General features: G+C 40.1%; 1 protein-coding gene and 2 long non-coding RNA genes across 9 annotated transcripts in view; 2 read left to right on the forward strand and 1 right to left on the reverse strand.

Moving 5' to 3' along the window:
- LOC138966290 (single-stranded DNA-binding protein 3-like) overlaps positions 1 to 13680 on the forward strand; it is a 115955-nt gene that overhangs the window by 39415 nt on the left and 62860 nt on the right. For all 7 annotated transcript variants that reach the window (XM_070338455.1, XM_070338456.1, XM_070338450.1 and 4 more), the window contains one exon: positions 1133 to 1190. In XM_070338455.1, the coding sequence (XP_070194556.1) occupies positions 1133 to 1190 (58 nt within the window). The remainder of the gene's footprint in view (positions 1 to 1132; positions 1191 to 13680) is intronic.
- Positions 1 to 13680, reverse strand: part of LOC138966294 (uncharacterized) — a 44599-nt gene that overhangs the window by 9843 nt on the left and 21076 nt on the right. The window contains exon 3 of the long non-coding RNA XR_011455663.1: positions 3518 to 3733. This is a non-coding gene — a long non-coding RNA (uncharacterized lncRNA). The remainder of the gene's footprint in view (positions 1 to 3517; positions 3734 to 13680) is intronic.
- LOC138965818 (uncharacterized) lies at positions 11755 to 13401 on the forward strand. Its single transcript, XR_011455537.1, has 2 exons — positions 11755 to 12164; positions 12575 to 13401. It is a non-coding gene; the product is annotated as an uncharacterized lncRNA (long non-coding RNA).

Here is a 13680-nt window from a genome sequence, read left to right on the forward strand (position 1 = left end):
AAGGTAGTTTGTTATGCTAAGGTCAATGAAAAAGGTTGGACTTATCTGTTGTCAGGGATATTGTTGTCAAATTGTTTTTTTAGCGAGTAGCCCAAATAGATGAATAACACAAAGAAAAGAACAAGTCGCGTAAGGCGAAAATACAACATTTAGTCAAGCTCAGTCAAACTCACAGAATGTAACTGAACGCATTGCATTTTTTCCGCAAGACCGTACACTCGTAGCATCGTCTGTCCACCGCTCGTGGCAAAGGCAGTGAAATTAACAATACAGAAAAGCGCGGTAGCGGTTGCGCTGAGGAGGATAGCCCGCTTTTCTATATCTCTATTCTTTTTAACTCTCTGAACGTGTTTTTAATCCAAACATATCATATCTATATGTTTTTGGAATCAGGAACCGACAAGGAATAAGATGAAATTGTTTTTAAATCGATTTCGGAAATTTAATTTTAATCATAATTTTTATATTTTTAATTTTCAGAGCTTGTTTTTAATCCGAATATAACATAATTATATGTTTTTTGAATCAGAAAATGATGAACAATACGATAAACGTAGTTTTGGATCGTTTTATAAAAAAATAATTTTAATTACAATTTTCAGATTTTTAATGACCAAAGTCATTAATTAAATTTTAAGCCCCCAAGCTGAAATGCAATACCAAAGTCCGGCCTTTCGTCGAAGATTGCTTTGCCAAAATTTCAATCAATTTTATTGAAAAATGAGGGTGTGACAGTGCCGCCTCAACTTTTACAAAATGCCGGATATGACGTCATCAAAGACATTTATCGAAGAAAAAAAAGTCTGGAGATATCATTCCCAGGAACTCTCATGTCAAATTTCATAAAGATCGGTCCAGTAGTTTAGTCTGAATCGCTCTGCACACACACACACAGACAGACACACACACACACACACACACACATACACCACGACCCTTGTCTCGATTCCCCCCTCTATGTTAAAACATTTAGTCAAAACTTGACTAAATGTAAAAAGGATGCAGAAGCATGGACAAATTAAACTGAAGCTAGCTGGGCATAGAAAACAAAGGAGTGGGTGATAATGTGTGAATAACATTGTGTACCCATGGGTGTTTCTAACAAGAGTTCCCTGCCCTTCTATATCAACAGCCCCCAGGTTCAGCAGCAGGCCAGATACCCATGCCAAACAATATGGAGCCCAGGCCAGGTAAGATTCACACCTGTACTTACACCTGTAGTACACCTGGGTTAACATGGGGACGGAGGACAGTAACTTAAGTTTAGGGGAACCATATGAACAATGAGCAGTAGTCTGTTCTTTGCTGAAATGATTGTGATATAAAGGATTCTTCGAGGCAGAGAGATATTACCTGTTGGGGGGGGGGGGGGGGGGGGGTAGGCCAAGAGATGATGGGGAGGGAACACATACATTTGAGTCAGCAGGGGACTGGAAACATAAATGACTCCCTGCCAAGAACAAATGTTTAAATGCATACAAAACAGGTTGGATTTTTCTTTCAATGGAGGGTTCATTGGACAAATAAAAAACCAAAGGGGATGGGAGGTGAGAGGGACCGAAGGGTGTTTGCCTGTTCATTAAGAAATGTAAGAGGGGGCAGGGACGAGAGAAAGAAAAGAGTATGTGTGCCCCTTAATTTACACACACAAATTTAACGAAAAAGGGGGGGGGGGGGGGGGTGCATGCTTGTACATAAGAAAATCCCTTATTTATGATCACTTGTCTGTGTGCGTGTTACCTGTGCTCTCTTTGTCTTCTTTTTGGAAATAAAGATCATCCACTTGTCAGTGTCACTGTTTTGTGTTCATTGGTGTATCTAGTTTTAAGATAATCTGCAATACATTCATATGTATCCAATTTAATGAATTAATAGAATGAAAACGGTGGGCTGATTCATTACAACTTATTTAAATCCATGCAACGTTACACCACATCACACCAAGGTACCCATTACTGTTCCTGAATATATACTTGTTCTTAAGTTTTCACTTGTGTAGTGAAGACTACAGATTTGGTATGGTGTCCGACTGTCTGCATCTGAGTGTGTGTGTGTGTGTGTGGCGACTGTATGGGCAGGTTAGTCTGTGGGGAAAAATGCACTGTGTTGGGCAGACCTAGAGAACGTGAAGGAGAGGAAGAGAGAGCATGCAAGAGAAAGCACAAGCAAGAAAAAAACCTTACTTTGATGGTGAATAATAGAAAGAAACTGACTTACTTTGATGGTGAATAATAGAAAGAAACTGACTTACTTTGATGGTGGATAATAGAAAGAAACTGACTTACTTTGATGGTGAATAATAGAAAGAAACTGACTTACTTTGATGGTGGATAATAGAAAGAAACTGACTTACTTTGATGGTGGATAATAGAAAGAAACTGACTTACTTTGATGGTGGATAATAGAAAGAAACTGACTTACTTTGATGGTGGATAATAGAAAGAAACTGACTTACTTTGATGGTGAATAATAGAAAGAAACTGACTTACTTTGATGGTGGAAATAGTAGAAAGAAACTGACTTACTTTGATGGTGGATAATAGAAAGAAACTGACTTACTTTGATGGTGGATAATAGAAAGAAACTGACTTACTTTGATGGTGGATAATAGAAAGAAACTGACTTACTTTGATGGTGGAAATAGTAGAAAGAAACTGACTTACTTTGATGGTGAATAATAGAAAGAAACTGACTTACTTTGATGGTGGATAATAGAAAGAAACTGACTTACTTTGATGGTGAATAATAGAAAGAAACTGACTTACTTCGATGGTGGATAATAGAAAGAAACTGACTTACTTCGATGGTGGATAATAGAAAGAAACTGACTTACTTTGATGGTGGAAATAGTAGAAAGAAACTGACTTACTTTGATGGTGGATAATAGAAAGAAACTGACTTACTTTGATGGTGGATAATAGAAAGAAACTGACTTACTTCGATGGTGGATAATAGAAAGAAACTGACTTACTTCGATGGTGGATAATAGAAAGAAACTGACTTACTTTGATGGTGGATAATAGAAAGAAACTGACTTACTTTGATGGTGAATAATAGAAAGAAACTGACTTACTTTGATGGTGGATAATAGAAAGAAACTGACTTACTTTGATGGTGGATAATAGAAAGAAACTGACTTACTTTGATGGTGGATAATAGAAAGAAACTGACTTACTTTGATGGTGGATAATAGAAAGAAACTGACTTACTTTGATGGTGGATAATAGAAAGAAACTGACTTACTTTGATGGTGGATAATAGAAAGAAACTGACTTACTTTGATGGTGGAAATAGTAGAAAGAAACTGACTTACTTTGATGGTGGATAATAGAAAGAAACTGACTTACTTTGATGGTGGATAATAGAAAGAAACTGACTTACTTTGATGGTGGATAATAGAAAGAAACTGACTTACTTTGATGGTGGATAATAGAAAGAAACTGACTTACTTTGATGGTGGATAATAGAAAGAAACTGACTTACTTTGATGGTGAATAATAGAAAGAAACTTACTTACTTTGAATCGTTTGATGGTGGATAATTCCGAGTTGAGTTGAACGAGTGCATCCACTCCAGATATTGCAGACGGGGTCAATAAACGTTAAATGGGTGATCGAAGCCTGAGGTGCCTCCCGAAAAGAGCAGCTGCCCAGTGTGTGTTCTGGTGATGGACATTTTTTTCTGGGCAGTCTTTGAACTTGCAATCTCCAGGGGTCAAGTCCTTTTTTTTTCCCTTCAACACACACACGCACAAACCACAATGGTGAAATGACTGCAGAAATTATTACTGTTTCAACACACACACGCACAAACCACAATGGTGAAATGACTGCAGAAATTATTACTGTTTCAAAACACACACACACACACAACAAACAACAAACAATGGTGAAATAACTGCAGAAATGATTAGTTTCCACACACACACACACACACAAAACAAACAATGGTGAAATAACTGCAAAAAAGATAACTGTTTCAAAACATACACACACACACACAAACAACAAACAATGATGAAATAACTGCAGAAATGATTACTGTTATCAGTCTATGGCACTGTATTGACTGCTGTTCGGTCAGTTGAAAAAAGGTTTTGTCGAGTTTTGGGACAGTCACTTGTAAAGGAAGGGTGGCACACTTGTCTTAACAAAAGAAGGGCAGCTAAACTCTTCCTATGTCTTCCTCAGTATCATTTAGGTGGTCAATATGGCTTTAGGCAGGATATTCTTCCTCACAATGAAAATGGGGTAAGTCGGACACACAGGATTGAGCATGAAAGATGGGGTATTCATGTTATCTGTGATTTAATAATTATAACTATTCAGTGACATTGCTGAATCTGTTCACGTAGTTGTACACTCCGCATGTCAAACCCAACACTAGCTGTCACAAAGAAGGTATTAAAAGGCATGTCTATGTCTCGGACAAGCTTTATTCATTGTATGTGCATGAATGAATGGGAATTTAAAGGAGCACTTTTTCTTTGACCGTTTACTGTGGCTGTCGAAAATGAAACATCTGTGGCTTTTCTGTATTTAGGGTATAGGCTAGCTATGTGATTTGAATGAGCTACATAGAGGGGAGGCAAAGCAAAACAGTTGAACATTGGTTTCTTTACAGACTAGTGTCAAAATGTAATAATAAAGGCGTTTTTTCAACACTAACCTAAACAAAATTTAGCATTTTATGTCAGTAATAAAAACATCAAGTGACACCCCTACTTTACAGTAAAATGTCGTACGAGTCATTAATTATAAATGTATTGGCTGTACGATATCATAAATCCAGTCCGCACAAAAAGGGACTTATAAGTGTTTAAACACCCATTCCCTGCTTTGTACTCTTCCTTTTTTTCAACCCTCCAAACACACGTGTACAAATGGTGCTTTTGCAATATGTGAATTCTGTTATAACAGGTAGGCGGGCATTTACTATCAAAATTCAATATAGCTCGACAAGCAATATGGTGCACTGTTATTTACCTGAACACCCAAACCCTGGCAATATTGCTTGTAACTCATTATCTGCACTGACAGGATATGAGTGTGACAGCAGGGGTGTGCTTGTGATAATGTATTAACATGATTGATAATGAATATGTTCCCTTTAATATCCATTTCCAAATGCACTACATGGGGAGACAGGAAGGGAACAGTGGTGGGTGGGGAAGGGGCGGATTTGGGACGGAGGAGTATGCTTGAAAGAAACTTGAATTGCTAAATGTTTCAAATGGTGAATGTTTGTGCTTTTGCGAGTAATAAAGGAATGGAATGGCAAGATTGCATGAGTGATGGCTTTGTAGGCATTGTGTCGCTGGTTTTTTATCACACTGTGAATTGATTTCATTCTCGATGCTTTGCCTTAGGCTTGGGTTAATGTGTCCATAAACATTTATTATCCTACATACCTGAGAGAGACACCCGTGAGATAATAATCGTTCAAATCACACGTGTGTATATCATGTAAATGAGGTCATGTCAAGCAAGTCTGGCAGGGACCTGTTTATCCACTGCTTATGATGCCAAAGTCACCGAGACAAACGTCATTATAGAAAAAAAAATTGCACTCGCTAATTGCCCTCGATGAATCTTTAGAACTAACACGTCACGCCACACTTTCAGAGTGACGTTTCTTTGCTTTGACGTAATAGATTGCACGAGGCTTTATAAGAGATCGAGGTTCCAAAACAAGCGTCTTAAATTTAGCTGCCTCGTTTGCAAGACATTTTCAGTAAAATACACGTAAGTACAGTATGCAGGATAAACAGAATACTACATGGCTTGCTGTGTCGTACCAAATTTACACTCGTTGCTTTTTCAAATAGTGAACAGCTCGCTTTCGCTCGCAGTTCAATATTTAAAAAAACAACTCGTGTAAATCTGGTACGACACAGCAAGCCATGTAGTATTCTCTATTTCTCACAGGGTGTAACCCTTTGCTTTGCAAGTTTAAACTCGTAAAGTATTTCAGAGAAAGTGAAACGTTGTGCAGCTTAATAATGAAGCCATTACAAAATAACGAGAATAGAGCTTTATATCTCTTACTTCGCATGTCTGTGGATTTAAAAGCACTTTAAAAAAAAAATATCAAAACTGAATTAAAAGACTCAGATTTCTTTTAAAATCGTGCATAATGTATGAATAATTCAGTTACAGTTCACTTCGAGCAAAGCAAATTGTGAAGGAGTCAAAGTATTTAATAGCAAGTTATTTCACAAACACGTTTGTTAACTAGTCATTTTATACCATGCTTTGTCTCTCAGCCAGACACTTGTAACTGATGAGCATCGACTTCAAAGGGACGCCTTAAGTGGGTATTATGTACACAAAGGGGTTGGTCTAGTTCATAACACCTGACATTTGAAGAGTTGAAACGGGTGAACAATGGCGGATCACAAAACAGTCTTAGGTTCCATACATTAGACAGGCTTGTTAAAAATGCATGAGTCTAGACGCTTTTTCGTTATTAGCATTGAAACACAAGACTTCCTTGTTTCAAGGTATAAAACAACTCTCCAGGGATAGGGAGGGGGAACTACAGGGAGGACAGTTATGATAAGTAAAATGGGTACAACAGAGAAAAAATATTTACCTTCACAAAACGACGTCTGTATTTTGGCTAGTATTTGCTTCAGATGGTTTAACGCTTCAATGCGACAGGCATTTTCTGTAAAGTTTAGTGACTGTTCTTGAATGAGGATTTTGAGAAGTTGTTCTTTCTGGGAAAGGAGAGAGAGATTTCATCGCAAATATAAAGCATTTATAACTACATTTATTCCAAAATCATTTAAATGCAATTCGAATCCGTGCAAATGTTGATGTGGTACTAAAAATAACAGTTCGAAGAGCGTGCAATATAGAGTCTCGGCCGTTTCCAGAATTCTTTAGGAGTTAGAGAAGTTGTTCTTTCTGGGGAAAGGAGAGAGATTCCATAGCAAATATAAAGCTTTTAACTAGAATATATTCCAAATGTAATTCGATTCCCTCTGCAGATGTGGTTCTCAAAACTAAAGTTCGAAGAACATGCAACTTTACATAGAATCTCAGCAAGCACTAAGGCCGTTATCAGAATTCTTTGTAAACTTCAAAGAAGACACGTGTACAGCTACAACCTCCAAGCAACTTCCAAGCTCCAGCCAATGTAGAGGAAGCTGATAATGACCAAACCTAGCTAATTGCACAAGGATGAGAGGTTGTCCCCTCTAGCCCGCGTAATTGCGCATAGACTTCAACATAATGAACATCCATGTAGGTTTGGATTTTACTGCTATAGACAGGGAGCCAATATTTCCTATGATAAAACGCAAGCGGGGGCAGTAAACATTGCACTTAACAGGAAAAGATTAAAGGAGCTTGTAATAGGTGATACATTTCTGTACCAGCTTGCTCATGGAAGTTTGGGAGGGGGGAGGGGGCTCTAATTGCCTTGTCTGCTTTGATAACATGCGTTACTGTTCGTTTTTTGCTTGCGAGCTCTTTTTTTGTGAGGGAATATGATTATGTGTAGAAGAGAATGCTAATTTGGAACAGTATGCATCCTGTAAATTACTTAATTAAGCACACTACAGAATTATGCATCTTTGAAGAGTATTTTCACCACACACACACAGCTTTCATTTTTGTGTATCCATGTGACATTAGTCATATCATTTTGCGTTTGCTCTTTGCTGGCTGTGGTCATATCTAGTGTTGCATGTTTCTAACGTTTCGGTATTGCCGGGAAATATTGCAATTTTGATGGAGTTGTGTCCTGTCTGGATATTATTGCATTCATCTGATAGCGTTGGGCTGCTTGGCAGGGGTTCTGAGTTTGTTTGGCTGGCTGAAGTGCTCTGCTATTATTAATAGTGTGTTCACTTTGCCATTTGCCTCTGCAATATTAAACACTGTCACCCTCAGCGATAAAAGCGGTAGTGTGCAGTATGCCATTTGCGTTTTAGTATCAAACTCATCAGGCCAGATACTTTGAATATTTCCCAGAGGTGAAACAGTAGAACTTAACGAGCACTCTACCTGTCATTAAAACTCTCTCTCGGCTTCATTTATCCCATTTTTATACATCTAGTATGCTGTATGATACAAAACACAATCTCTCTCTCTCTCTCGCTCTCTCTCTCTCTCTCTCTCTCTCTCTCTCTCTCTCTCTCCTTTAGTGCTCTTTGGGTTTGCTTCTGTTGTTTATAATCATTGGGATTGTTATGTTTCTGCTGCAACACCCAAGAAAGTATCGTATTTTCCCTGTTTGCGTCTAACTCGTGTTTTTGTTTCTATTCATTAACTCCGTGTGCGTGTTTTCCCGTCGTAGGTTTCCTTCTCTTGTCAAGCGTTAGCACTGCGCATACGAAAATAATATTGACACTGGGGCAGAGAAAGCATCGCAAGTATGCAGCCTGTGTATGTATGAATGGTTTGCTTTCTCGTTAATGCGGTATGTGTTAACGGTGGCACACACAACTAAAAGTCTGCAACCAGGGAGACAGAATTGGACTCGTATTGATTATTAGGCAATATAAGCTTATGCATAGTCATGAAATACGCGAATAGACAGTGTAAAGTGAAGACGTGTTTACGACGCCAATGTTTCAACAGCTGCGTCAGTTAACTCAAGTTATGGGCAGAATATACCTGCGCAGTTTCAGCGGCACAGACGACGCACTGCCTATTATTTATGCCGCGACAGGGATTATGACGAGTACTTGGCCTGTTTTCTTTTCATGCAACGTTTAGCGGGCTGGGATAAGCTGCAGTGCGTCGTCGGTCCTGCTGAAGTTACATAACTACGATCAAGACACGTTGATGTCTCCGGCATTTCAGCGTTTTCAATACAGATATGGAGCTAAATCAAACACGCAGAGCATTATACATTGCCTTTGTCTTGTGAACGACCAAGTAGCTACGTTTACTCAGACGAAAATCGTGTATTGTCTGAAAGGTTGTCAACACCTACTTGCATCAGATGCTGATAGTTTTACCCACCTTTTGTTTTGGTCAAAAAGGGTGAGGAGTGGGCGTATGTACGTAACAGTCGTGGAATACAAGAACAGCTTTTGGGTTGATAGTGAATACTCGCTGGATGGAGTGGAGGAGAGAGGGAACTGGTCTTCTCTTTGCAGCAATTTCCTCTTAGCAGGCTCGCTCTCCTGACTTTCATCGATGCTGGAGTAGTGTTGGGGGCCATTGTAGGCAAAGGGAATATCCAATGAATTGTTTGAGCAGCTCGGGGCGAAATGGAGTGTGGAGAGAAAGGGTGATGAAGAAAAACAAAAGAATCAGCGTGAGAAAGAAGCCGCGCTGGGAAATAGTGTGCACTTTCATCTCTCTCGCTTTTTCTTCTGCCTTCCCTTGTTATTCCTTCTAAAATGGAAATTGATGTTTTCATTGGCAGCGCGTGAGAAAAAAAATGGATGTTGCTGTTTGAAGATGCTAGTCAGGAACGTGCTGGTTCTTTCGAGCTGATTGCAAAAAAATAGGAGGAGGGGGGGGGGGGGGGGGGTGAGGTGTTACAAAGAGAAAATATTTTGCTTTCACGTAATAAGAGGGATGGGACTAAGAGGGATGGGACTTCGTGTCTCCTAAGCTGATCAACCTAATTGTTGAGTGAAGGCAGGGTGTCTAAAGCTCCACTGGGTCTGATTGTTCTATTCTGTAAATAAGAACAGGTTAAAAATATCTCGCGATATTGGAAGCCACCTGCATTGCAGTTGCTAAAAAGAAAATTTTTTGTTTGTCTCAAATTCAGATAATAAAGTTGTATTGCATTGAATTGAATTGTACAACACCTGTTTTTCTGAAACCTGGCATACTGACTCTATTATTTTGGCATGTTCTGTCCTCAAAAACTCTGGCTATTTTTCCTCTTTTGGTTATTATAATCTACGAAGCTATCCTCTCTAATAAAGAAGGGAAACAGCAAGATACAGTACCATGAAAGTGTCATTCTAATAACTCTTATCTTGTGGTGTAGCAAATAATGAGAAAAGAAATAACACGAGTTTGGAATCCCTACTGCAACATGGTATTTCTATTACTTTGCCAGTTTGGGTTGAATCATTTTATCAGTGTAATAATGTTTGCTGTTTTGTTAGGTTTGCGCTTAAAAATAGATTGCTGCCTGCTTTCATAGTGCTGTGCTTTGAGAGTAATAATGTGAACTGTGATACGAGTTTTGCGTGGAAACTTATTACTTTGTGCTTCAATAATGAATCCATTGTCAGAAATAATAGTGTTATTGTGTTGCTGGGTTTTGCACAGAAGGAAACTGATTGCTGTCTGCTTCAATATTGGAGTCTGTTCCTCTTACAATATGCTCGGCTCGTGCTGCTAAATTGCTTTCGCTGGCCAAGTTGCCAGGCTTGTTTCGAGTGCAGTTCGAACGAGAAAATAGCGTGCTGCGATGTGACGTTCATGCTAAGAGAGAAACATATCAAAGCTAGATTAAGCTTTAATTATCACCCCTCTCTCTCTCTCTCTCTCTCTCTCTCTCTCTCTCTCTCTCTCTCTCTGCCCCCCTCTCTCTCTCTCTCTCTCTCTCTCTCTCTCTCTCTCTCTGTCTGCTGCCATGACGGATAAATGGAGTCCAGGCACTTTATTGGGAAATCTGTGCGAATTCTCAATTGGATTGCCTTCTGGCAGAGCACACAAATGATAGACGCCTTTGAGAAAATGAATTATGAAGCGAGCCAGAACGCTATGTGTGAATGCAAGGACTGAATTATGGAAGCACATCATTTATCGAGTGGCTGTCTACTTCCAAAAGGAGTTTCTTCTGCCTGGACCTTTACTGAAGACTCGAGGCTGTCAGATAAAACGAGCACACCTCCAACCAATCCAGTGGATGGAAAGGGGTTGATTCAGACACTCGGCTCGTGTAATATTCGCGAGTTGTCTTAGTCCAAAGTGTTCTTTCAAAAACATACGAGTAAAGATTCTGGTCACAAAATAAAGTTTTGAAAAGGTTTTATCGGATGTGTGATACCCAATAAACATGCCAGAACTGGGCCACTGCTGGCTTTTTGCTGGCAAGTTTGGTAAAGCTGGCCATAAAAAAACCAACACTGGGCCAATTATGGTTTGCCAACAAAGGCCCAGTTATGGCTTGCCATCACTGGCCCATCTCTGGCATTCCAGTAATATTGTCGGCCAGTAAAATGCCTTAATTGGCCCACTGTTGGCACGCCATTGGTGGCCCAGTGCTTGTTTGCCAGCATTGGGCCATAGGTGGCGATTTGCTGGCAATTATAGGTGGGTTTTTGCTGGCACGCCAGCAGTGGGCCAATGCTGGATAATTGCTGGCAAGAAGATCTGCGACAGCACAGCGGTATGACTTTCTCACTTGGAGTGACGTAATGTACAAACAAATGTCGAAATATCTTGACGTCACTCGTGATGATGACGCATTGTCAACTAAATCCGGCCCGCGGTGGTTCTGCAGATGTCCGGTTATTTGTTTTGCATTCAACTTCAAGGAATTTCCAAAGCACCTTCTTCGATTTCAGTACGCGTCCGATCTCCTCCGGCTAGAAGCAAGCGTGGTGAGTTTCACAAACAGTTGTGGGTGAGCAGGTCGTCGCAACGGCGTTAGATCTAGTATCTTCTTGTTCTTTTCCTCCGTTGTCGGTCTTTTTTTCAACTTTCTTCTGCTGGACGTTTGAGTCAGTTCGCAAAATATAATAGACTTTAAGAAGTCGTCCTCTCTGTAAGAAAGAATCTGCGCGCGCACGCGCGTGTGTGTGTGTGTGCGTGTGTGTGTGTGTGTGTGTGTGTGCGCCCGCGCGCGCGGTTGTGTGTGTGTGTGTGTGTGTGTGCGCCCGCGCGCGCGGTTGTGTGTGTGTGTGTGTGTGTGTGTGTGTGTGTGTGTGTGTGTGTGTGTGTGTGTGTGTGTGTGTGTGTGTGTGTGTGTGTGTGTGCCTTTTTCCTTTCTTTGTGTGATTGAGTTTGTTTTGTCTCTGTCAAAAGAAAAGCACCATAGGCATTACCATAAGCTTACTTGTAACCAAACAAATTGCATCTTGTGAATGTTGACATTGAGTATGTGTCTATTCACTCCAGGACAAAGATTTGTGCAAGTGTCTGACTGCCCAACTGGATAAGATGCAGCTCGCCTGGGTCTCAGTTCCTGAGAGAAACGCAAGAGAGCTGTCCGAGACAACGTAAGCTTCGCAGGTTAGATCAAAATACATATTCCTGTTGACCCCTTACTTCTGCTTGGCATTTTAGTCAGTTCAGAAAATATGATAGATTACAAGAAGTCGTCCTCTCTGTGAGAATGCCTCTGTGTGTGTATGTGTGTGTGTGTGTGTGTGTGTGTGTGTGTGTGTGCGCGTGTGTGTGTGCGCGTGTGTGTGTGTGAGCGCGCGCGCGTGCGTGCGTGCGTGTGCTGTTTGCTTGCATGCCTGCGTGTATGCTTGCGTTTGTTTGGTTGTTTGGTTGTGTGTGTGTGTGTGTGTGTGTGTGTGTGTGTGTGTGTGTGTGTGTGTGTGTGTGTGTGTGTGTGTGTGTGTGTGTGTGTGTGTGTGTGTGATATGGAATAATGAATTAAAACCAACAAAACTCGTTTGCTTTCATGTTTCAAGAGGTGAACGGCAGGAGGACTTGAGAGTTTCAATGGCTTACCGTAGGCTACGACGTCAGGACAAAGAAAAGAAGCGTTATCTCAACGTTGCGGATGCGAACAGAGAAATGACAGAATCAAGACAATCCTACGGAGGTTTACTGGGAAGTGAACAAGAAACATTCCTGCCTTTGGTCATCATGTCTCGAGTGTGAAATTTAGAACGCTGTACAAATAAAATAAAACAGTGAGCAACTGAAAACAAAGCGTACGTTTCTGTAATGTTTCGGTAATGAGTCGTTGCTGTTTGGAAGCTTTACATTTGTTTTGTTTTTAATATATATTACTGTATTGTTGTTGTGCCCGCTATAACTGCGTTGATGACGATATTCTGTCAAAACCACTGCCTTTACTTGCCAGATAAGTTACACGACAAATGTGATTAGCATTTCAATTGCATTTTACTGATGAATTTGATAATTACGCATATGCATATTGCTAATGTACAGCTTGACAGCATTGCCCTTTGCTTTATTTGCGCACGTCTTGCCGCCAGCATGGGTTGAAAAGTCCATTGATGTGCTGTGTTTTGTTATTGTTATTACATTCACAGTAAAAAATGACAAAACAAAGCATATTTATAGACTTCTAACAACCATCTATGGGCTAACAAGACTGTGCAGATCGAGTACATGAATAGAGCCGTCATTCTATCCGAATCAGTGGTATTGGTATATTTCCTGCAACTTATTGGCATTTTGCTGGCAATGGTAAAGACAGAAATATGGCATTTTGCCGGGCCAGTTGTGGCCCGGTAATTTCAGCAGGTAAAGGGCCATTAACGGAAAATATATGGAAAAAAGTTTTTTTTTATATGGAAAAAATACCTGCAAAATGCTGGCAAAATGCTGGCGAAATGCTGGCAAAATGCTGGGTTTTTGATGGCAAGCCATCAATAAGCCATCAAATAAATGATGGGTTTTTGCTGGCAAAATTCTGGCAAAATGATGGCAAAATGATGGCAAGCCATCAAAAAGCCATCAAATAAATGATGGGTTTTTGCTGGCAAAATTCTGGCAAAATGATGGCAAAATGATGGCAAGCCATCAAAAAGCCATCAAATAAATG

Source organism: Littorina saxatilis, linkage group LG5, assembly GCF_037325665.1.
Source record: "Littorina saxatilis isolate snail1 linkage group LG5, US_GU_Lsax_2.0, whole genome shotgun sequence".
Classification (NCBI taxonomy): Eukaryota; Metazoa; Mollusca; class Gastropoda; order Littorinimorpha; family Littorinidae; genus Littorina; species Littorina saxatilis.